We start from the raw sequence: 24209 nt of genomic DNA, 5'->3' as shown, positions 1-24209 counted from the left end.
GTCTGGTAGGATTTTGGGGACATATGGGGATCCCCAAGGGCCTGTGAGTGGGGCCATGTGGCACAGGGTGGTGACAACCATCCCCTTCACACGACATAGGCTTTCCAGGGGTGAGCATCCCCCTTGCACCTTCTCAGGATGTCCTACAGGCCAGTTTTTGAGTGCCCCATCCCTCTGTGGAGATAATACCTTAAGCTCAGGCTCTGCATCCCCGTCATTGTGCTCCCCCCATCCACCTCTATCACAGCCAGCTCCACACACAGGAGCAGGGCAGCCAAACCCACATACTCCAGATAAGAAGGAAAATAACACCCAGAGCTGCTACACATCATGAAATGATCATTTAATGAAGACGGTCTCTCCTGGTGCATGTGTGTGTGCGCGTGTGCGTTGTCTCTGTGTGAGCTTATTTTTATCCCCTCTATTTTTTTTTGATTCTTTTTTTTTCTGTTTTTTATATATATACATCTATAAAAAATTCAAATACAGCATGTCAACAGTGGGAATACTAGGACGTACGGTATTAAATACTGCGCTTGGGTCCAGGCAGGGGAGAGAGGAGGTGTCTTTACAAAACAGGTTTTGGGGCAGGATGGAGAGCAGAGCAGGCACAGGGGCAGCTGGGGACAGCAGGGGACAGCGGGGGACAAGTCTGCAGGGCTCCAGCTCTAAAGGCAACAGCAGAGCTATGCTGCTTTTGCTGGGGAGTGAGACAAATACGTCAACGGGGCGATTCCCTGTATCCAATGTGGTCAAAAGTTTGGTGGTGATGTGGGCTTGAGGGTGGCGAAGGCTCCTGCAGGGTGCTGGGTAGGGAGGGGGGAGCCAGAGGGGCAGCTCCAGGCACTCAGCAAGGGTCAGGGGGGTTTTACTGGTATTTAATTTCCGTCTTTTTTTCCCATAATTTCCTCTTTTTTTTCCCATTAAAACCCTGCCAGCTCCCTGCTCCCAACCGCACTTGTGAAAGCCACCAGTTCTTCCCTCCATCATCCATCCCCTCGGAGGAGATCAAGACCCTTCTCCAACCCATTCACCCCTTCAGCTTCACCACGCGGTCACGAGCTCGGGGAAGCAAGTCCGGTCCTTGGAGGGACCCCCTTCTTCTCTGAGCGGGGTCCACAGCTGGGAGCATCATTCCCCTCACCACCCCCCCCATTTTCATATCCCCTTTTCTCCGTGCGCCGTCACGCTCCCTGTCACCGGGGTGGGTGCCGGGGTGGCGGGCACGTCTTTGGCGTGGGGGGGGTTAGCTGTATGAGCGGGGTCCTCAGCTGCAGCACGGTGACCAGGCTCGCTTTGTCTTGCTTGGGAAAAGGGGCATGGGGACTGGGGGGGGGGACAAGTGCGTCTCCTCGCTCCAGGCTCGAGAGGATTTTGTGGCTCCCCCTGGGATGGCAGCAGCTCTGTCCTCATCCGAAGCGATGGCAAGAAGCGTGATACGTCCTCAATGTGTGCAAAATCGAAGAGATAAAGAGACTCAACCCAGGGAATGGGGTAGCAAGGCGAGGGGTGGCAGCGGCTGTGGGTGGTGGGAAGGCGTCTTCTGTGCTGGGATGTGATGGACGGACAGATGAGGATCTGCAAGAGGAAGGAGAGAGGTCACTGCTCCATGCTTGGCCATGCCTGGCCACTAAGGGGACACTCCAAGGAGGATTTTGCCTCTTTCCGTAGGGTAATTCACACCTCACTTGAACGAGGTGCCCAAATACATCACCTCCACCTCTTCCTCCCAGGGCTGGACCCTGCCCATCCACTCTCTGCTGTGTTTTCTCTCCTTTCCCATTGCCACTGCTAATGTGGAAGTGACACAGCCAGAGGGGAGCATAGGACCCCGTGCCCATAGGAGCTGTCTTGCAACGGCTCCTCCTTGGGCGCTGAAGGACGGGTGGCACATCCTTTATCCCACAAAGGGACACAAAGGACCAATCCTCCAGTCTTTGGGCAGTGTAGGTACAGTGAAAAGGGATGGGTAGACACCCATGGGATATCAGCCCAGGCCCAGAGAGGAGTAGGTACTGAAGAGGTGGCTGGTCTCTTCTCCCAAGTAACAAGTGATGGGACAAGAGGGAATGGCCTCAAGCTGCACCAAGGGAGGCTTAGATTGGAGATTAGGAACAATTTCTTCATGAAAAGGGTGCTCAGGCATTGGAACAGGCTGCTCAGGGCAGTGGTGGAGTCACCATCCCTGCAAGTGTTCACAAACTGTGTAGATGAGGCCCTCAGTGACATGGTTCAGGGGTGAACTTCTCAACATAGGGTAACAGCTGGACTTAATGATCTTAAAGGAGTTTTCCAACCTAGCTGATTCTATGATTCTATTCTGGGGCTTTCCAGGCTGCCAGCTCCATTAGAAGCCAAACCAAGGACATTTTGAGATGCGTTTTTGGATTTTCTGATCTTGGACAGTTTTTCCTCTGTCACTCCACAAAAGGCTTAATTTCCACGTGGTTTCTTGGCCTCTTAAAACACCATCAGTGGGGAGGGGAGAGGGCTGCTGAGAACGAGACATGAAAGACTGATCCCCCTACAGGCTTTGTGGGTAATATTTGAAAAGCCATTACTGAGATCTCCTCCAGAATACTCAATATGGAAAAGCAGCCAGGTTGGGTATATTTAAAATGAAACTGCAATAAAACCCCCAAACGGCTCATTCCCAATGCCCTTCGCACACATCCCATTCCCAGCCACGCTGGAGTCCCTGGCGTCCCCATATCCCTGCACCCACATCCCATCTGTTACACCCACGGTTTGGGTAATACTCACTAAATAAAGAGGATGCCATAGGCAGCCAAGACCAGTCCAGCTGTCCAACACACTGCCACGGCTCCGCTGCCCACCACGGCCCCCTTGTCACAGATCTTGGTGGTGGGGGGTGGCATGAAAGAGGAGGTGCTAGTGCTTGTTGTCTCTGCAAGGAGTGAAAGAGGATTGTGAGAGGAATTGGGGTGCTCAGAGATGTGTCCCATGGGGCAGCCCCACTTCCCTGCTACTGAGGACATGTCACTGTCCTGTCCCCAGATTGCCCCTTACTGCTTTGTTGTACTAAGGCTGAGCTGGGGGATTGGGATGATGAGCCAGGGGATGGTGCGGTCCATGAGACTTTCCCTGCTCTGACACAAGAGATGCTTGCATGACCAAGCAGAGCTGGGCATCCCTCCCAGCCTCATCCTGACCAGCCAGATTACTCTGTGCATCAGCTCAGCAGGAATTTGGCTAAGAAATGTTGGTGACATGGCTACAAGCACTCAGTAGAGAGCATCCCCTGCCCAGGGAACACCCCAGACATGGCTGTAGTGGCTGGGTTGGCTCATGGGGCTTGTTCTCCTCTGTACAGGACCAGATGGGTTGTCTGTCTGCAGAGGGCTGCATGGTTGCAGGGAGAGCTTGGATGGTCAGTCAGGCTGAGGCAGCTTTGGTCACATCCAGCAGGTCCCAGAGCATCCCCTCCAGACAAGCTGGGGTGGATGATGAAGCCACAGGGGTCTGTCTCAGCATCTTTCAGACCTCACTGAAGTGTCATGGTGAGGCTCAGCCTTAGGGCCGGGGTGTCCCATATGCAAGGACACGCATGTGAGGGACATGGGTGTGAGGGACATGACAAACAGAGAGCAGGCAGGTGCTGTTGTAAGTGGTATTTGCATTTAGCATGAAGCAGGTGGGTACAGAAGCAAACCCCAAACCCTCACCCAAACAGTGCTGTGCAGTGTGCCTGCACTCCTTGTGGGGTTTTATCCCTCTGGGGATGAAGGGCTGCAAATCCCTGCTGCTGCCTGAACCCCCAGGAGCCCTATTGGCTGCTGGTTTGGCAAGTGGGGGTATCTCCATGTAGGAGGCGTTTCCATCCAGGCCTTGCATGTACCACATCCCCAGGCAGGGAGCATTGCCAGGGCCCTCAGGGGTTCATGCATGTCCCTGGTAGCACATGGCTTGCCCACACGTCTGGGATAGAGCTTGGAGGATGGGAACACTGAGCACTCTCCATCCCCACATGCACATCTGTCCACCTCACATCTGCAGTGCTGACTAGAAGCACTGCTCAGTGCTGCCCCACTGCTCACCCCTGCCCCATTGACGGTGCCAGCCAGGGGAACTGGTGCAGCGTCCAGCCCCAGCCCTTCTGGGAAACGGAGGGCTGATAACGCCCATTTGGACACAGTCCCAGCTCTTTCCTAGAAACAGAGGCTTGTTAACTTTGTGGCTTTTATTTCGAATTGGCACCGCTCCGAGCTATTGTGTGGGGTCGGAGGTGTGGAGGGGGTAGGACTGGAAAGGGAGGGATGGAGGCCTCAGGGAATAATAATAATAACAATAATAACAGTAATAATAATCATAATCATAGTCATCATCATCGTAATAATCATCATCAAGCTAATATGATACCCCAAGTAACCTGGTGAGAAGGATACCAGAACCAAGTAAACTGGGGCACTCAGGTCACAGTCACACCCACTGCCAGGGCCATGGGTATGGGGCAAAGTGTAGGGTAAAGGGCTGCATTCCCCTTAGGTGCTTGGGGATGGAACATGCTTGGAGCCTGACAAGGAGGACCCTCAGCTAGGGCTCATGGGCACCCCTGCTGTGGGCACAACCTGTTTGCATTGGGAAGGGGGCTCTTACCTGTGATCTGCGCCTCTGTGGTGAGGTGCTTGGGCTCCTCTGTCCATGGGGTGGCATGGACAGCCACGCTCCAGTCGCTCCACGTGCCAATGTCATTGTCTTTAGCTGCCACTTGGATGATGTACTCCTTGCCAGCATAGGCGTCCGTGATGGTGTGCGATGTCCCGTCCGACAGCTCAACCTGAGGGCAGCAGGGCGGTCAGAGGAAACCCCATGCACAGGGAAGTGAGACCATCAGCAAGTTTAGCTCGGCTAGAGGGTGATAATGGGACTTTGACGGCACTTTGGGAAGTGCTAAGGGGTTTGGGGCAGAAGCATGAGCTCTGGACAGGGCTTCAAGGGGAGAGCTCCCCAGTGGCAGCCAAGCTAAAGGTCTGGTGAGACGTCGTCGTGCTCCCAAACTTTTGAGCTGCTGCAGCAGAGCAGCTTCCTCTAGAGGTCACCAGAATCTAGCAGATGCTTGGGCAGGCTCTGCTTGGGCATGGCGTGGCTGGGTGCTGGAGCTGCTGGCTGGGGTGCGTGCACACGCCTTCTGGGCATCACTACCAGAGCTGTGATGAGTCTTCCCCAGCCAGCCACCCTGCTCCCATGCCTCCTGGCATCCCACTGGCCCAGTTTGCATCCCTCTGGCTGTGCCCTTGGATAAGGATCAAGCTGTGACTAGCTGCCTTTCCTAGAGAAATTCCCTCTGTCCTGTTGTTTCTGCTGCCATGGGAGGTCATTCTGTTCTGGGGGTGCATCTGCTGCAAGTGGACACTCCCCAGGCTGTGTCCACACCTTCCAGGGATCTCTGGATCCAGTCTCTGAGGCTGAGGACCAACACGCTGCCGGCTTCATTCCCTGCTGTGGTGCCTGTGTCCCCACATGGGGATATAGAATCATAGAATCACAGAATAGTTAGGGTTGGAAAGGACCTTAAGATCATCTAGTTCCAACCCCCCCTGCCGTGAGCAGGGACACCTCACACTAAACCATACTACCCAAGGCCTCGTCCAACCTGGCCTTGAACACTGCCAGGGATGGAGCATTCACAACCTCCATGGGCAACCCATTCCAGTGCCTCACCACCCTAACAAGAAAGAATTTCCTCCTTATATCCAATCTAAACTTCCCCTGTTTAAGTTTTAACCTGTTATCCCTTGTCCTATCACTACAGTCCCTAATGAAGAGTCCCTCTCCAGCATCCCTATAGGCCCCCTTCAGATACTGGAAGGCTGCTATGAGGTCTCCACGCAGCTTCTCTTCTCCAGGCTGAACAGCCCCAACTCCCTCAGCCTGTCTTCATACGGGAGGCGCTCCAGTCCCCTGATCATCCTCGTGGCCTCCTCTGGGCTTGTTCCAACAGTTCCATGTCCTTTTTATGTTGAGGACACCAGAACTGCACACAATACTCCAGGTGAGGTCTCACGAGAGCAGAGTAGAGGGGCAGGATCACCTCCTTTGACCTGCTGGTCACGCTCCTTTTGATGTAGCTCAGGATACGGTTGGCTTTCTGGGCTGCTAGCATACACTGCCGGCCCATGTTTCCTTCCCTGTGCCTAGGCTGACACAAATCACTTTCTCTCCAGACACATGTTTATCATAAAGGTGCTGGAGGGATGAGGGATGGTGCAGGTCTGATGTAGTCCATCTACATGTGCTGGTGCTCAGCCAGTGACTGAAGCTTGAACAGAACAAGTGGCACCTCATGGATGGGGGGAACTTCATGGCACAGCTCACATGGGTTTTCCATGGATCCCCAGCCACTCAGGAGAAGGGCAGGCATTGGAACCACCAATAGCTGAGTTTTATTAAGAGCTCAGTTCAGTGACAGGACCAAGATGAAGCGAAAAAACCTTCTGTATGGTCCCACAGCCCAAAGAGAGAAAAGCTGGTGCCTGAGCCAATGCAGCTGAGCGATGAATCTGCCCTAGCACTGCAGCTTTACACACACAGGGATATGTGCACACCAGGGGTAAGTGCTGGCCTGGTCAGTGAGCATTGTGGTTAATCTCATCACCACGCTGCTTGCAATGGTACCTGAAAAGCAGAAGAGCACCCTGAGAAAGACCCATCCCTTTTCCAGCTCTCTCAGTACAGCATGTGCAACACCCTGCACAGATACGATCCCTTTGGCATACAAACTGCAGCACTCCCTGGCTTCTACAGTTACTCTTGGGAATCCCTACCAGAGATGCTTTCTTGATCCAGGTGAGAGCCATTCCTTCCCTGTTCCCTCTCAACATCACATCCAGCCTGTTGCCTGGCACAGCAGGGCCTTTGGGCTCTGAGCTCCCCGCTGCTCATGCTGCCCAGAACATGACAAGAACCCCACATCTGGAGCACATCTGAGGGCAGACCAGCGACCACGGAGCAAGGGGCCTCCTGCTGCCTGCAAGGCACAAAGTTGCTACCAAACCTTGTCAGGGGAGCGGTGTGGAGAAAGGTGTATGTATGTCCTTCACATCACTGCACATTTGAGGTCTGGATGAGGGAAGGCCATATCCTGCCTCCCCTTGCACAAGCAATTCAGGGCTGACACCCACTTTCTTGGTGGGATGCAAACAGGGTTTCACTGCAGGGCTTGTGCCAAGTTGAGGTGTGCCTAAGCCCTAAACCACCATTAACCTAAGCGCTGGGACAACTGGTACCTGAGTCCATCCCTACCATCCAAGGGACAACTTCCCACTGTGCCATGGGTCTCACCATTAGGTCTGACCCATTGGCAGCTACTTGGGGTATGCACCAGCAGGTCTGAGGTCAGAGCCTGGCACTGGGGCAGATGAGCCCAGTGGGGCTCTGTGCAGGGTATCCCTGAGTTTCCAGCACACCACAGAGGCTGAGAGCCAGTTCAGGGGTCACAGGCACTGTGTCTTGTCCAGATAGTGGTATCAGCCTTAAAGCAGTCCTGTTGAGTTGCTCACAGTTCCCCAGCTCAGTCTATATAATGGGGGTGGCTGCTTCCATCCCAGGCTGGGCACAGCCCATCCTGCAGCAAAAGGGTTTTGGACCATTTCACTGATGGAATAGGTGAAAACGGAAATCCTTTGAGGTCTGGGCAGAAGGGAGGATGGGGAAAAGAAGGTGAAAAAATGCTAGTCCCTCCTGCAGGACACAGCTATGCATCCTACAGCCCCAGGGGACCCATCCCGCCAACCCCACCAAACTCCAGTCCTTCTCAGCCCAGGACCAAAGCCAGAGCTGGATCAGGGTCCTCAGTGGCGATGGGCTCTCGGCACCCGCTGCTGCACCCAGCAGAGCTGAGACAGCTTCTGCAACTTCTTCTTATAGGGACACAATCTCATGGCCCAGGCCCCCAGGAAGGGTGGGGAGGACAGGAGCCTTGTGGCACAGTGAAGATGTCCCTGCCACCCAGACCCTGTGATTGATGCCTCTGCCACCAGCTCTGGTCACTGTCATAGCGAGATGGGGCACATGTACAGCACTGTGCATGCCACACAGCAGGGACTTGTCTGGATGGAGTGTTTGGTGGCATCCACCAATTTGGATCGTGATGCTAAAATGATCAAGCTTAATTAATTCCTCATGACAAAGTAAATGAAACCTTACAGGGTATGCTGCCATGTCCCTGTAAGCCTGCTCCTCCCAGCTTGTCCTGTGCTGGGCCAGCTCTGCTTTGGAAGCAGGGAATGAGCAAAGGGCTCAAAAGGATGCTGGGGTTATCCGGCTGATGTTTGTCTCTCTCAAGGTCTTTCAGGATGCTCCGAACCCTTCTGGCTGCTCCCTGAACCCCACAGCAAGCAGGCTGCAGGAAGGCCAGCCACGATGAGGTCCCAGTGACCTGGCCAGGTTGCTGCTCCATCAGGAGTGTTTTCTCCAGCCCATAGAGCCCTCCTGGCTGAATGTTTGCTCTGGGGAGCAATTCCTGCCTCTCCCCAGCTGCAGCCAGCCTGCAGCTGAGTGCTTGCAGATGGGGGTTTGCATGCTCAATAGGTTCAAAGCTGTGCCTTGCATGATGTTCCCCCAGGACCCAGGCTGGAGGACCTGGAGGACCTTTCTTGTAGGCCCTTGGAGGATGCTGCCCTAAGCAACTCCTTAGCCAACAGACAAAAGGGAAGGCAGAAAAGGCATCATCCACCTCTCCCCACACATATGACCTCTGCATGCAGCACTTCTGAGCCAGGCAGTGGGGGGCACATCCAACATTTGCCATGGTGGGTGAGAAAGTCCCTGGGTGGGTGCCCATGGCTCAGAAGCAGACGGGAAAGCACAAGGGGACCAGGTCCAACTGGACACAGACAGGGAGAGCGGGGGGGGAAACACACACGGACTGGGGAGGTCGTGGAGGGACAGATGGACACACAGCATCAAAGGCAGAGGGAGAAATTCCTTAATCTGCGTCCCTGCCACACAGAGACAAAAGTTGGAGGAAGGCTGTGCATGGTAATGCCTGTGGCAGGGGGGGTCTGCGTATCGCTGGCTGCCTTTGTGCACCTGCCAAAAGTCACTGTGGCTGGCTGTGAAGTGCTGCCCAGATTAATGAGGGATCAGCAGCCAGTGCAGGGCAGAGCCATTAGCATTGCAAAAAAAAAAAAAGGGAAAGAAAAAAAGGGAAAAGGGGGAAAAAGAAAAAGAGAAATGGGAAAAAAAAAAGCCCTTGAACCCAGTAATTCAGCTGACATCTTGGGCTGGGATCCCGTTCCCTGCCATGGCCACATCAGCCTGCTTGGGATAACAGGGATGCTGAAGGATAGACAGTGCTCACCCACAGCCACATTGATGGGATGGAGATATAAACCCAAGGCAGGTGGAGGGGAGGATTTCTCAGTATTTGCCCTTCCCCCTGTCCATGCTGTTCCTCCTGCACATGTGCTGGAGTCCTGAGGACATCAGCATGAGCCTTCCACACCACGCACCCCAACAGGGGACATCCATGTGTGCCCTCACACCACTCCCTGCCCTGACTGGTGTCATGGCCCCGCAGTGCTTGGCACAGCAGGAGTTAAGGAATCCTTTCCCCACCCCGTGTTCCCCCCTTGCTCCTGCTGCCCCCAGCCCACCTTGCCAGGATGCCCTGGCAGTAAAAAAGGTCACTGTACTCTGTTCCCACCCCGGCTCTGCTCATGGTCAGGCGTGACCAGGTAGCAATTACTTGTGAACAGGGTGATGCACAGGCAGGTCTGAAGCCCAGATGGCCTTTGGAAGGGGATGGGAGGGGGAAAGAAAACCTCAACCCTCCCTGCCCCAGCAGCTGGGCTGGGGACTGGTGTGTGTTGAAAGGAGGCGGAGGGGAAGAAAGGGGGATCAGATGCCTCCTCCTCTGCATCCCACATGAAAACGTGTTTGCCAGCTCCCCTGTGGCAGCAGTGGCTCTGCTCTCCATTCCTTGACACCTCCGGCTCCCAGTGTGGGAAGGGGGTGCTCCACTGTTGGGAAGCTGGAAACGCAGGGATGGGGAGCTGACACCCCTCAATCCCATGGCAGGGATGCACCACCGCTGTGCATTCCAGGACAGAGACCATGCTGCTGGTGTATTGACAGACACCGGTGTTGTATCAATCCTGGATGACCCTGCCTCCCCCAGAATAAAAGGAGCACCCCAACTATTGTAGGGTGAAGCTGACCTGCTCATGCAGCCTGTGACACTCACAGCAAGTGGGAGAACATGGAATGAAACCCCTTGTAAGAACACAGCCTGAGTCTGCCATGTGTTGCATGTCTTCACAGCCTCCTCTACCTATGGATGCTCCCCAGGTTATCCTGGACAATGGAGGAAATGGAACTGGGAGTTGAATAGGGCTCAGTTTCAGAGCCTCTTTTCCCTGTAACAAATGGCCAGATCCTGCCACTTGGCTGCAATGGGTTTTGCAGGGACTCGTGCTACACAAGTAGCTGGTAGTTCAGGTGCCTGCAGTCCCTCCTGTTGCAGAGGGACCCCAGCAGGCTCTTACCTGCCCTGGTGGGAACAAGCTAAACCAAAAGCAGCAGTAACTGGCAGGGAAGCTACCGTGCCACTGGGGAGTGCAGGGGGGTCACTGCAAGCAGCCACTGCAGCCAAGAGGAATGAAATGTTTTGCTTTTCCCCTTTTAAAGCCATGTCTGGAGAGCAAATAGGTCTGACATTCATTACTAACAAAGCATCCCCCAAATGCCACCTCCTTCCGCAGCATTGCAGGAATCAGCTGGGCTAACCCCAGACAGAACTTTCTGCTCTGAGTCTGGGATAACTGAAAGGCTGGGAAAAGGGAACGATGTGCCCCTTATTCTCTGCCAGTGGAGGAGCCCAGCAGGGTCTGAGCTACTGTCCTTGCTGTCACCCTCCCAAGAAAGGCTGCTGTCTGCTGCTGCACATAGCTCAGCCCTACTGCTGGTCTGGGAGGATGAGTGTCACACCAGGTGTGGCTGAACGGCTCCCTTCTGGCTTAAAATAAAGAGCATCTTTGAAAGCAGCGCTGTAGGCTCGTTAATAAAGGGACTCTTCCTCCGGATGCGCTGTCCCCTCCTGCCAAGTGACGACTGGCAGAGCTCACTTGCACTTGCAGCTGTGGGGAAGATGGGATCAGGGATGTTGAGGGTGCTCAGCATGAGCTATAACCCTGCTCAGTGCTGTACTTGCTGCCCACAGATGCATTTATTATGCTGATGCATGGGGTGAAATCAGATGGGCGCAGCTTGTGTATGGGCATCATGGGGCTTGGGCTCCGCTTGCATGGTCTGAGTGTAGGAAGGGGGTGCTTAGTTCGCTGCCTCCATCCTACCTGTGTGAGCATGCAGGTGAGCACAGGCATATGGGTGAGCGCATGAGTGCTCTGCTGCTCCATGCCACGTTTACGTCTGCCTTTGGAAGCTGATCCTGCTGGATGCTCAGTGCTTCTAGGTTCCCAAGGGGGCTGAGAGCACCCAGACAGTGAAGCTAAGGGTCCCAAGCCTGGCTCTATCCCCAGGGGAATGGAAAAGTGATTCCTGAGCATTTCCCACCTCCATCCTCCTCCAAGGTTCCAGCCCTGCCTGCCCCACACCAAGCATCACTATTACATCCTCAACACTTTGCTCCCACCTATTAGCTCTTTCTTCTCCCCTTCTTTTTTAATCACTGACTTTGCAGCCGGGAGGGAAAGGGAGAGAAGTGCCGCAATAAAAGCTGCCATCCGTGAAGCTGTAACCCAGCTCACTCAGGGTGACCTCCTTGCCAAGGTTGCCTTGCAAAGGGGGGGGGAGTGCAGGCAAAGAGACAGAGGCATGGGGGGGAAGCAGATGGGTGCAAAGAAGCGCGCCCGCCACAAAGTGACATTGCTGCTGTGCCAGCAGTGGGGACGCAGCTGCACAGGCGGTGGCACTAATTGCCTTCCCCAGCTCCATCCCTCCCGCTTGCCTGTCGCAGGGAGGATATACACCTTAGCACACACTTGCAGGTTGTTTCAGCCTGTGAGAGTCACCTATTTGACCCAAAGATGTTGCTTTGTGTTGGGAGATGAGCCTGAGCACATCCTGGCAGCCGCCCTGACACGTGAGTGGTGCTGGCCAGCTCAGATGTCCCTGCCCTCCTTACACCAATGAACCTAACAACTAAGTATTTGGCAATATCCACAAATTGCCCACTTCTATCTCCAAATCCCCATTATTTGACTGGATCAGAGCTGGCACAGATACCTGCATTGGGAGCTCTGTGCCCAGGCTCCTAAAATCCCAAAGTGCTGAAAGCACCTCCGATTCTAAAGAGGGACGTTTCTAGCCTTTGCAAATGCTCACAGACATGGCTCTAATGCTTCCAAAACAGAAGAGGAAGGAGAGAACCCAACCATATTATTAGCTTTAAATACCTCATGACCTTTTACTGCAAATCTCAAGATCTGAGGCGCAGCCCGCCTCACGGTTCGTTAACATTTCATGTAGTCAGCACGGCCAATGGGTTCAATTAGACTTTGCGAGGCATCTGCAAGTTGCTGGCAAGCCACAGGAGGAAATCCTCTCTCGGCCTGATCACCAGCTCTGACACTGCTTAAGAAATACCTTCTGAACCCCACCACATTCCGGGGATGTGCCCTAAGCTGGTCAGTCCTCAGTGCATGAGATCTCCCCCTAAAAAACTGGGAAAAGTGGAGATCCTGCTCCAACAAACACCATGGGGTGGGACGAAATTGGGTTCAAAGCCTGCCCTGGGCTCCCCAGAGATGGTCAGGATGGTGCCTGGACACCAGCTTGCATCTAGGAGTGAGCATGCAGACATGCTTGCAGGGAGATCGCATGTGTGAGCGTGGCGATTGCTGCTGTTGCGAGTTAACTGAAGGAGCCTGTAAAACCAGAAACAGGCTATTAGCAATCCATTAGGAAAGGGTATCCAGTTCCAGCCTAGGTAAGCCATTAGAGGAACATCTGAGAGCATTAGGAGAGCTCGCTTGGGGCCAGGATGGGGCTATAAAACAGAAGAGGAAACCACGCTAATCTGGCTTGAATTACAAACTTAAAAGCAGGAGAAAAATAAAGGATACCCTAAACATTTAATGTTTTATATTTAGGAGACAGAAGGGGAGATTCTGCCAAAAGGAGAGAATAAAAAACCTGTTTAGGCTACAAATATCCCATCTCTTTTCTGGCAGCAAAGAAACCACCAGCCCCCCTATTCCAGAGAGGGAGAAGCATGTCTTTAAAGTCGCTTGAGTTTCAGACTGAGCTCTGTGCTCGTAGGGTAGCGGGGAGTCATGATGTGACATGATATGACACGGCTGCGCCCTGAACAGCCAGGAAATACCCTTGCCCAGGCTCGAGGGAGCTGATGCTGCAAAGCTCCTTGATAGTGCAAGGCGCATCCAGCACATGCCCCACCGCACGCTCATGTGGAAACTCATCATCATCATCTCTCCATGATAATGGAAACACATCATCATAATTCCCACAGCAAACTGCAATGTGAGAGATGCTAAGTGGCCTGAAGCAGAATGGTGCTGCTGAGCAAGGGAAAGGGGTTGCAAACGGCACACTGAGGATCAGACCCACCTTTGCAAAGTGCCTGGAAAGGAATTAAGGCGTCCCCATGGCTCTGGGTCATCCCCAGATATTGCTTGTGGAGGGGGAATGCCTGGGCCAAGCATCACCTGTCTCTCCCTGTGGGGAGAAACTGCATTTATGGCTAGCTCGCACAGCGGTGGTCCTGATAAGATCCACCTCTCCTGCCATGCATGGCTTCATCTTCTGGTGCCAAGCCCTGGCATTATTAAAATCCTGAAAGAAAGAGCCTGGGAGAAAGCAGACGCTGATTGAATCAGGCCGTACGGTATTCGACAGCTCGACATCCATCTGATCCTATTAGTGCTCATTCAGTCCTGCCTGCTGAGGTGCTGTGCATAAATCAGACCCTGAAATGATAATGGGAGGTGGAGGGGTGAAAGGGGAGCTGCTTCTTCTGACAAGAAACACCATGTGTGATCGGGGCCTGCACAGATATTGCTGCCTCTGGGCAGTCCCTGGTGCGTCCTTGTGGGTTTGCTCCCACAGGGATGCTGAGCTTCCCATGGGGCTGCCAAGAAGGTGGCACGAGATGCTTGAAACCAAGCCACAAGGTTTTGGTGAGGAGGCAGGGATGGGGCTTAGCCTTGGGGACATTGGGCATGCAGGATGTGCCAGAGCATGAGGTTACCCAGCTCCTCCTGGCTGCTGGTGGAGACTTCTCCCAAGCTGCCCCATTGCCAAAAAGCATGTTGTGTTCAATGGCTTCTCCATGCCAGCAGCTGCTGGGAACAGCACAAGCCAAGATGGGGGCAGTTTGTGGAAGGAGACCTTCAGCTCAGCAAGAACTAAGTCCCTCCAATGCGAGTGTGGTGTGCATGACCACTACATCCTTTCTCAGGGCACTTGTCCCTGCAAGGAGAGACCCAACACTGCCACCACAGGACGAGCTGGCTTGGCCCTACCAAACCACATCCTTCCCTTTCCTGAGTGGATGTGAAGGAATGAGGACACTCCCAAAGATGCCACCAAGCAATAGGTCGAGCAAAGCAGAGCTCCTGGGGATGCTCCCAGCACGCTGGCATTGGCAGGGTTCATTTTTGGTTGCAAAGCCCTGCATTTGCAGGATGTCCTGGACTGAGCAGGCTGAGCATACCAGGAGGGGTCTGGGGTCGGAGCAGCTCTGTCTGCTGCATTGCTGCCATCCCCTGGTGTTTGGGAGCTGATTGAATTAGGCTTCGCAAATAATTCATCTGATGAATAGTGGCAGTTTTCCTCAAATCATCCACAAATCAGATTTTTCATTACCCAGCTGGCGGGGCAGAGAGTCAAGGAAACAAGGCTGGTACTTCACTCGATGAATGTTTGCGCTTGCTCACCAAGCAGATTATTCCCCAAGCACACTTCTCCATCAGCCAGTGACAGGGAACATGTCTCTTGGAAGGGGATATATTGATTAAAAGCAGCACCCATGACTGCTGTGCCCTCATGAGATGTGGGGAGATGAGGCTTTCACAGCCCTCCTTGCACACACCATGAGACTGGTACCGTGAGCTCTCTCAGGGTATCTTTGAATTAGAGAAATCAAGATTCTACTGCCCTAGAAATGCATTTTCTGGCCAGGGTGGACCTTCAAGTGGCACCACCAACACCTCCATGTATTTCCTAGCACCACTGCCTGCCTGAGAGCACTGATGGAGATGACACACCATCCCCTCAGAAGCCTGACCCTGTATATATGATACCTAATACCCGGTGATAGAAGGACCGGGCACCACGCAGGTGTTGAGCAGGAGGCAGCTCCCTGGCTTTCCCACAGTTTTTGGGTGCAAACCCTTGCATTTGCAGTGTGCTTGGCTGGATCAGGCTGTATCAGGAGGAAAACATCAGCTATTTCCACAACAATATCTCACCTTGGAAAAAAATGATGTGTTTGGTGTTTCCCTTTTAAGAGAAAGGCAAAGAGACAAGCAGGAGAACCCCCTGCCTACCCTTCTCTGATTTTCCAGTATCTAAAATGATTCCAGCACCTAAAGGGGGGCCTACAAGAAATCTGGAGAAGGACACTTTACAAAGGCACATAAGGATAGGACAAGGGGGAATGGCTTTAAACTGGCAGAGGGGAGATTTAGGTTAGATTTTAGGAAGAAATTCTTCACTATGAGGGTGGGAAGACACTGGAATAGGCTGCCCAGAGAAACTGTGGATGCCCTGTGATTTTCAAGAGCCATCAGCAAATACTTCAATCTAAAACACAACCTGTGGCGCTGCCTCACCAAAAACCCCAACCAAAACACAGAGAAAAAGTCGCTGAGCCATTGACATCTTGCAGAGACAGGAGCAAACCCTCCCACCCTCTCTCTCAGCCATTTCTCTCCTCAGGAAGAGCTGCCCAGCAAAAAACCCCACTTCATCCCATGATACAGGTGAGCTCCTCCAAGGACTGGGTGCTGCCTCCTATTTGTCTTTTCATGGAAAACTGCTTTATCAAGGAAAGCATCTCATTAGCTTTTGACTGGCCCAGCTCGGTGCAGAGGGGATGCTGGATGAGCCATGCCAGCGTAGCGGCACCTCTCCTCGAGTGCCAGATTGCTTTCCTTCACAAGCTGAGCATGCAAGCAGCACACAGAGGGGAAATAAAAAGCCCATTTGTTATCTTCCTGCTGCTAACAAATGAAATCTGTCCTCTGGGCTGCCAAGGATTTCACTGACTATTTTTTTTCCTTTTTAAAGAAACAAGAAATAAAAGAAGTACAATATCACTGCAGCAGCAACTCCATGACGGTGCTCTGAGATACGGAGAGTGGCATTTTATCTTCAGTTCAAAATCTAAATGTGGCAGAGGCACATTTAAATGTGGTGACATTTATACTTTAAATGCCTTTTACATCTCGTTGGCAGGTTTTATACAGAACATATGTATGGAAAGTAGATAGGGGACGTGGATGAAAATGCGGAGCAGGGAGAGCCTGCAGAGGCATTTGTAGGTGGAATGCAAGTTAAATATGGTGAGGAAGAGAGAAGGGAGGAGAAACAGAGAAGGAAAGGAAAAAGGTCTGGGTTGCCTGGGCAGTAAATAAACATTCTTTCTGGACCTCTGACCACTCTTCCCAGTGCAATTTATTCTCAGCCACCATCTCCCCATGCTCCCCCCTGTCCCGGCCAGCTCAGCATTCACTTACATGTTGCCACTGGTCCAGGATGAGTGGTCGATACCGCAAGAAGAACTTGAGTGGGAAAGACTCAGGGTCTGGCCAGGATGAAGGGTTTTGCCATGACACCTCCAGCCTGCGAGGGTTATTGGGCACGGGTTTGGCCACCACGCTCTCCGGAGGGTCCGGTTTTACTGAAAGAGAAGAAGGTAAAGCTTTGTACATGGCATCCTTTCTGAGAGCCCTCCTCACAGCTGACTGGACATTGCGATGCATGCTTTCTAAGGAGAGCAGCCAACACGCAGAGTATCCTTTCCCCATTAGATGTAAATCTGGTGTTTTTTTGTCCAGGTCTTGGCTCAAAAGGAGGAGGAATCAGTGCTGGAGACACACAGGAATAACCTGGCCAGGGCACAGAGCATCCTGCCTCCCCAGGGACACTTGGGTCAGCACAAGGAGCCCACCAAGCCCAAATCCTGCACTTCCCTCACATCTCCTGATTTCTGTGAATCTGACCCACATTCAGACCTGCTTATTTTGCAGTAAAATGGCAATTTGGCCCTTGGGTTTAAGGCTGGGCTTTTGGGGATCTGAAGTATTTGGGGATTTGGCCCATCTTATTTGCCAAGGGTGAATACAAATGTCAGCTTCCACCCCGGAGATATCTCTCAGCCCTGCTCTGCTTTTGGGATATGGGGATATTTTCTTGCTACCCAACCAGTATTTCAAGTGAATATTAATTGGCTGTGACCTATGCAGCATGCTTTGAAGTTGCAGCTACTTTTAGAGTGCTGGGAACAAATCACAGACAGGCTGTGATGAATGACATTGCCTGTTGTAGAATGAGCCTTGCTCCCTTGCCAAGGGTTTGCTCAACTCCTGACAGTTCAAACTCCCAATTTGCAATAGAAAAGCTACAAAAAGACCGAGGTTTGGGTACACCCACACTTCTCCTTTTTCCCATGGTCAGAAAGGGACTGGGCACAGAGATCTGGGTGCACAGCTGTGCCTGGGGTGGAAGAGGGCTCTCTGTGCAGTCTAAGAATAGCAATGCATATGAGTCCTCATGTCCCAGAATGGCTGTTTTAACCCCCTCCAAAGTCCACAGGTAGGCCAATGGATCCCTCCTGGCTTGATGATCTCAGGATTGAGCAAGGATCCTCTGGTTCTGATCACCTTGAGCAGCCACTTGTGAAGGTGCCAACATCATAGTCCACTCCCAAGCATGGAAGAGGGATGCTGCGGGCATGGGGAGCCCCTCTCTGTCTGGTATATCTCCTGCATTGCACTCAGAGCCCTCCTCCTCCACTCTGACCCCAGGGTGGGAGTTGGTATCCACACAGGGCCTTTTCCCTTAGGAGAGAAAGGAGGCGCTGTTCATAAGTGAGCTGTTCCTGCACTAGCCTCCCTGCTGCTTGCATCTCTGCCTTATGTGTGAAGAGCATCTTTCACTCTTCTTGAAGCTGTATGGATGGGATCAGGCACTGATGTGGGGCCAGTCTGCTGCAAGTGGAGTTGTGTGTGAGCTGTTTGGTGCCATCTCTGTTTCAGGATGATGGTGACATTGCAGCAATGTCCCCAGGAAGACACCCTCCCTGCTTGCTCCTCTTAGGAGAAATCAGCCTGTGATGCTTTCAAGCCCACTTTCCTGGCTGTGGGTGAGGCACGGGGAGGATGATGCTGAAATGAAGACACAGCCCAACCACCTTGGTGGATCCTAGATCTGTCCCTGTTTCCCTCAGGACATAGGCTATAACCATCTCCCTCTGCCCAGCCCTCCCTCTCAGCACCATGGCATACACACTTCTCTAGTCCTTCTTCACTGTCATCTTCACCACCACCTCCTGTTGCCTTTCCTCTGCCACAGTGGGTGCAAGAAGAGCTGCATAGCTTCCCCCACCCCCAAAGCACTCAGAGGGTGCTTGGAGGTTTGGGGACCAGCTGGGAGCAAGCACCCATGGACCTGACCATAGGTGCTTAGTGCTAGCTCCCAGCTCTCACTGATCCCTCTCTGTGGCAGCATGTGACAGTGTTTTCCATTTAAAGCCTTATCCTTGGCAGGAGGGATGACTTGCTGGGGCTGTGCTGTGCTGAGCTACTCCAGATGGCTGTGCAATACCGCTGCTTGTTTCGCATCCCTGGGCTTGGGCTGGACATCAGCTTGCATCGACAGGGACTTGGATTCCAAACATATACAGAAAAGTATAAATCCAGTGCTGGCTTGGCGGGCTTGGTTTGCAAACAAAAGTCTGCTTGGCTGAATGAATGCAGATGATGATAAACTGTGGCTTTGCAGTGAGGAAGTGGAAGGAAAGCACCAGGCTGCAAATGGATGTGATGGGATACTCTCTGGAGTAACACAGGGACCCTGGCCCCGCTTTTTTGGAATGCTTAAATGCAGTTGTTCCTTTCAAGGCGCAGCTTGAGCAGGAACAAGAGATGCCACTGTGGTGGGCTGTAGCAAAGCCAAAGAAAAGGTGCTCTGATGCTGAGGTGGGAGACACACACCCGTTTTGCATGCATCCAGCCCCAAGCCCCTCTCCTGTGGATTACAGACTGTCCCTGATGCACAGGAGAGAGCTTCCCTGGCTCCAAGCGAGCACCGTATAGCCCTGCCATCAAACAGGGCTGTGCCTGGCTGCAGCAAGCCTTCAGACGGCACTGTGTGTTAATGGGAAAACCAGCATTCCCAGCTACCTCCCAGCCACGTCCCCAGCCCTGGAACTCCTGCCCAGGCTAGAAAGTGCAGCAGGGCCAGCCCTTCCAACAGCACAAAGTCAAAGCTGTGTCTGCCGTGTCCCTCCGAGGTGTAAGGGATGCAAGAGCCAGGAGAGGGGACTGCACTCCCAGCAGCGGTCCAACAAGGACCGACCTACGTCTCTTAGGACAGTCCTCATTACACTGTGTTCATCATGGAAAATATTAGGGCTGGTCCTGCAAGGGCCAGATGAGGAATGAGTGGAGATGGGCTGTGTCCGGGTTCCTGATTTCTATGTGACCCTGAAGGAATCCTTTGTCTTCCACAGACTCCTGGGTTCCTGTTCCACGTATGGGGATGAGTGCTCCTCCTTTCCCAGCCTTTGTTTGCCTCCATTTAGCCTGCACATGGCAAGTCAGGGGCTGTCTGGCTGTATATCAGGCAGCATAATAGAGCCCTGTCCTCAGCAAGGGCCTGCAGGCAGTAACATAATAAAAGCAGTAATAGTAATAATAATAATGGATGATGGGCATTAGGCTGAGTACTGGTTAAGCGGCTATAAAACCAGATGTAATATAATCCTGCAGAGCTGAGGGAGCATCATCAGACATTCCTAGGAAGAAGACTTGGCTGGGAGGCGACACGCAGCTCTTCCCACTTGATTTTCGGTTGCCACTTCCAAGTGAGGGCTTGGAGTGCCAGAAGAACAAGGTGGGATACTGCACCTGGGGAGGAATAACCCCATGCACAAGACAAGCTGGGGATGATCCGCTGGAAAACATCTCTGCAGAGAGGGACATGGGGGTCCCGGTGGACAACGAGTTGTCCATGAGCCAGCAATGTGCCCTTGTGGCCAAGAAGGCCAATGGTGTCCTGGCTGCATTAGGAAGAGCAGGTTGGACGAGGTGACCTTCCCCCTCTTATCAACCCTGTTGAGGCCTCACCTAGAGCACTGTGTCCAGTTCTGGGCTCCCCAGTGCAAGAGAGACATGGTGCTCCTGGAGCAAGGGCAGCAAGGGGCTACAAAGATGGTCAAGGGTCTGGAGCATCTCTCTTATGAGGAAAGGGTGAGGGAGCTGGGCCTGTTTAGTCTGGAGAAGGCTGAGAGAAGATCTTAAAAATGCGTATAAATACCTTAAGGGAAGGTATCAAGAGGATGGGGCCAGAATTTTCAGTAGTGCCCAGCAACAGGATAAGGGACATCGGGCACAAACTGAAACACAGTTGTTGGCTTTGCTACACATCTGAATGTGAGGAAGAACTCCTTTACATTGAGGGTGGCTGCCCAGAGATGTTGCGGCGTCTCCTTCTCTGGGCACATTCAAAACCTTCCCAGACACGATCCTGTGTAAACCACTCTAAATGGCCCTGCTGTAGGTGGTGGAATAGATGATCCCTTCCAGTTCCAAACACTCAGTGATTCTGTGAAGAGCTGCAGAGAGTAGCTTTTCCTAAAGGCTCCGCATGCTCGTGGTTAACTGAGAGTCTTTAGCTATCCATCACCCTTGGACGTGTTAGACACATCTTGAAAGGAAGCCTGGGTTCAGAAAGGCAGCTGAGACCCTGCAGCATGGAGGGGGCCCGTCACCCATCCCATCTCTCCAATGAGCACTAAAATGGATCCCTTGTGGCCATTAAATATCCCCTGGCATTTTCCATGAGCAGAGGGATATTAAACTCCGTGTCTTAGCCAAATGTCAGTCTAAGTAATTTAATTCTGCCTCCCTAAGTAGTATGAATTGAACTGACCTTCTGCCTAGGCAACTGTATACCCGTGTTCAGAGACTTTGAATTTCATACAGACACAGGCATGTTTGTTCTTATGCAGCCCCTGTGAGATGCTCTGTGTCTTAATCACCCCAGAGCTGGAGCTGGAAGAAGCAAATGACGTTCCCAAGGTCACACAAAAGATGGATGGCAGATCTGAGGAAGGCACCTACGCCTGCAAGGCCCTGTGCAAGGCTGCCTTACTCCTTTTAATGCTGTGCATCTTCCCCTGCTAGTTTGCCCCAGGCTCACACGAGAAGAAAAGCACTGAGGTGGGATGCTGGTGTTGCTTCAATGTGATGATGTCTCTGCTTTCCTGGAGGATGAATGTGAGAGCTATGTGGTTCTTGAGCTGAAACATAAGTGAGAAAGGTGGGGCTGTGTCTTGGGGTTCCACAAATGTCCCCATTCTGTCCCAGCCATTACGAGCAGATGGCAGGACAATTTCCAGGAGCAAGATGAGGAAGAAGGCAGCCTGGATCTCCTACCTATGAAAGGTGGAGTCCAGAGGGCTGGAAAAGCTTTTCCAGTTATCACTGAAAGAGACAAAGCAGAGTGACCCCTTGCAGCTGGCCACTAATAGCAGGCGTGGAACAACCATCAGCAAGGCATGGGCTCGGGGCAGCAAAAGTTATCATCTGCCCCAGCAGGGCAGGAGGACAGGGCTTCACACCTAGGGTTCAACCTCCATGCAGAAGGTGTGATGGTTTTCTCTAGGCTAAGGGGAAAACACAAGGCAGGATCTGGCATCCCCAACCCTGGGATTTTAGGAGAAGAATCATGCAGTTGCTGTTTGACACTGCCTCTCCATTTTAGAGGATTCTGCAACCCTCCGACACAGTGATGCAATGGCTTCATCCTGAGTTGTAGGTTTTCCACACCCCCATCTACCAAACTTCCAACATGAGATTTCAGCCCAGCTGGTGCTGGTAGAGATCCCCAGGGAGCCTACTGGGTGCAAGATCCACACTGCTGGAGCACAGCCCTGGGTTTGCAGCTGCAAAGAAGGGAGCCGGAAGAGACACTGAAACACAGAAGCTTCTGTGAGCACAGCACACAACCTGGGGCACGATTACATGGCAAAATACACTAACACAGTTCACTTGCTTTAATTGGAAACACGGGCAGCATAAGGAGAAGCTCCGTTCATGGTAGGTAGCTGTTGATCCGCAGCAGCTGAGTTCATCTGGTAAAGACTCTGCTAAGCCTGTCGACTGCCTGCTTGAACACTAAATCAGGACCGTGTCTATGCTCCTTATGCACAGTGGCTGTGTCAAATCCCGAGGAGAATTTCATAGCTGTACAGAATTTTAAGGCCAGTAGATATTGAAGTGTTTATGGGAGCAGGCTGGCTCCATGGTGCAGGACACAGCCCTTCCTATCGGCGCTGTCGCGTCACCCCTTCTCCAAGTGCTATCCTGGAGGGTCTTAGACCATCTGCCATGTGGTGCTGGAGGGTCTCACACAACTGCTGGGACATGCCAAGGCACCCTGCATCCCTCCAGGCACTCTTGCCAGAGGCAGCTTTATTGCACCCATGCTAATAGCTGTCCTGGGGCAGTGCTGGCTTCTCTCACTGCTCCTCTGACCTGGCCTGGGAGCAAACTGCTGCGGTGGATCCGGCTTATGCTGGTGCTGGGATGCCCGGGGCTTGCAGCTGGGTGTGCTTCCCACAGGGGTTGCCCTTGTGTGCTGGATGGAGGACCAGATGTTTGGGAAGCCAGGCAGGGCATGGGTGGGATGCAGATGTTACAAGATGATGCCCAGAACTCCTGCAGGAGGGAATGCAAGGAACTTGGAAAATGCAGCTTAATTGCTGTCCTGGGCCCTGCAGGCTGAAGGTTACCTTCATTTTTAAGGAGTGTATCTTCCACAAACACAATAATTTCCATTTAAAGGCACCCAAGTGACTAGAACTCCACACTTCCCTGCTAAGCTCTTTGTCTTGTTATCAACTTCTGCAATGCACTGATGAATACAAGCTTCAGATATGGATCGTGGCTGCAGGACATGGCAGTAAAGTCCCTGCTCCAAAACAATTCCCCTGCTCTATCCAGGCACCTTGTTCCTTGTTTGATGTTTTCCAGGATTTGGAGTAGAAAGGCAAAATCTGGGATGGCAGCTGAGCTCCTCTTCTTGCACTCCGGCACTTCCAGCCACTTGGGAATGGGACGTGCAGCACATCGAAAGCAAAGGATGACTGCTGGCTGCACTTCAAGGATTCATTTATTTGTTTTTCTGGTCCAGTAATTGCCACATGTAACTTGCAAATAATTTTCCAACATGTTCCTGAACTCTGTTCTCTCCTATTTTCTCCTGTTCTTTGAGGATGGACAGTCTTGTCACAGCACTGGCTGTAATCTGCCTTTTGCTGGTGGCAAAAGCATTGTGCCCAGCTCCCTGCTTTGTCATGCCTGGCATTGAATTGCTCAGTCCATGCCGGCTCTTCACAATCAGAGAAGCATCTTTGCCATGGAAAGCATTTGCACAGCATCATCTGTCCATGTAGGGCAGTGAAAAGGTGTAAAGGGGGAAATAAGGGTTTTAGGAGCGTGTTAGGTAGGGGTTGGTAGACTTCGACTTTGGGAGGGTTTTATCCTGAATACGGATGAGGGGATATGGATGAGACATTTTAATTTCTCTTCCAGTCTTTGTTCTCATGACTCTGCTTCCAGCACAAACACCAAACCTCTCTTTTAGGAGCACTCATAGGGGCAAGAAGAGCAACACCATTTGGATCACACCAGTTTTGTATCCCTCTGCCCAACTTACGGCAGTTGCTTCCCCAGCCCCCCAAGCAGGGAGCAGCTCAGCAACCACAGGAGACCTGGACCACTGGGAATGAGACCAGGCAGGGCACTGATGGGACCCGCATGGGGACTTCCTGTGGGCATCCTGCCTGAGTCCCCCAGGGTGCTCCAATGTTTGCATGAGTTACATCAGGACCATGAGAATGAGGGGGGCACTGGGAAGATGCCAGTGTGGCTCGGACCCTAGCTCTATCTCATGCATGAATAGGCAGAGGCTCCACTTGGACAGCCAGCCTGTCACTTCTGTGTGTGACACTGCATGCAGACCAAAGCCAACCCCAA

At 52.6% G+C, this 24209-nt stretch overlaps 1 protein-coding gene across 6 annotated transcripts in view; it reads right to left on the bottom strand.

The window, feature by feature from the left end:
- Positions 1 to 328: 328 nt before the first annotated feature.
- Positions 329 to 24209, bottom strand: part of CNTFR (ciliary neurotrophic factor receptor) — a 206388-nt gene continuing 182507 nt past the window's right edge. For 5 of the 6 annotated variants that reach the window (XM_057413644.1, XM_057413642.1, XM_057413643.1 and 2 more), the window contains 4 exons: positions 16683 to 16846; positions 4618 to 4798; positions 2764 to 2908; positions 329 to 1578 (listed from right to left, as the gene is read on the bottom strand). In XM_057413644.1, the coding sequence (XP_057269627.1) occupies position 1578; positions 2764 to 2908; positions 4618 to 4798; positions 16683 to 16846 (491 nt within the window). In that variant the 3' untranslated portion in view covers positions 329 to 1577. Of the gene's footprint in view, positions 1579 to 2762; positions 2909 to 4617; positions 4799 to 16682; positions 16847 to 24209 lie in introns of those variants that run through there. The other variant, XM_057413641.1, reaches the window with a different exon arrangement.

Source organism: Pezoporus wallicus, unplaced genomic scaffold (assembly GCF_028554395.1).
Source record: "Pezoporus wallicus isolate ANWC-B61680 ecotype Strahan unplaced genomic scaffold, APGP_CSIRO_Pwel_v1 contig_8776, whole genome shotgun sequence".
NCBI classification, from domain to species: domain Eukaryota; kingdom Metazoa; phylum Chordata; class Aves; order Psittaciformes; family Psittacidae; genus Pezoporus; species Pezoporus wallicus.
The sequence above is the reverse complement of the archived record's forward strand: the minus strand, read 5'-3'. Positions and strand labels throughout refer to the sequence as shown.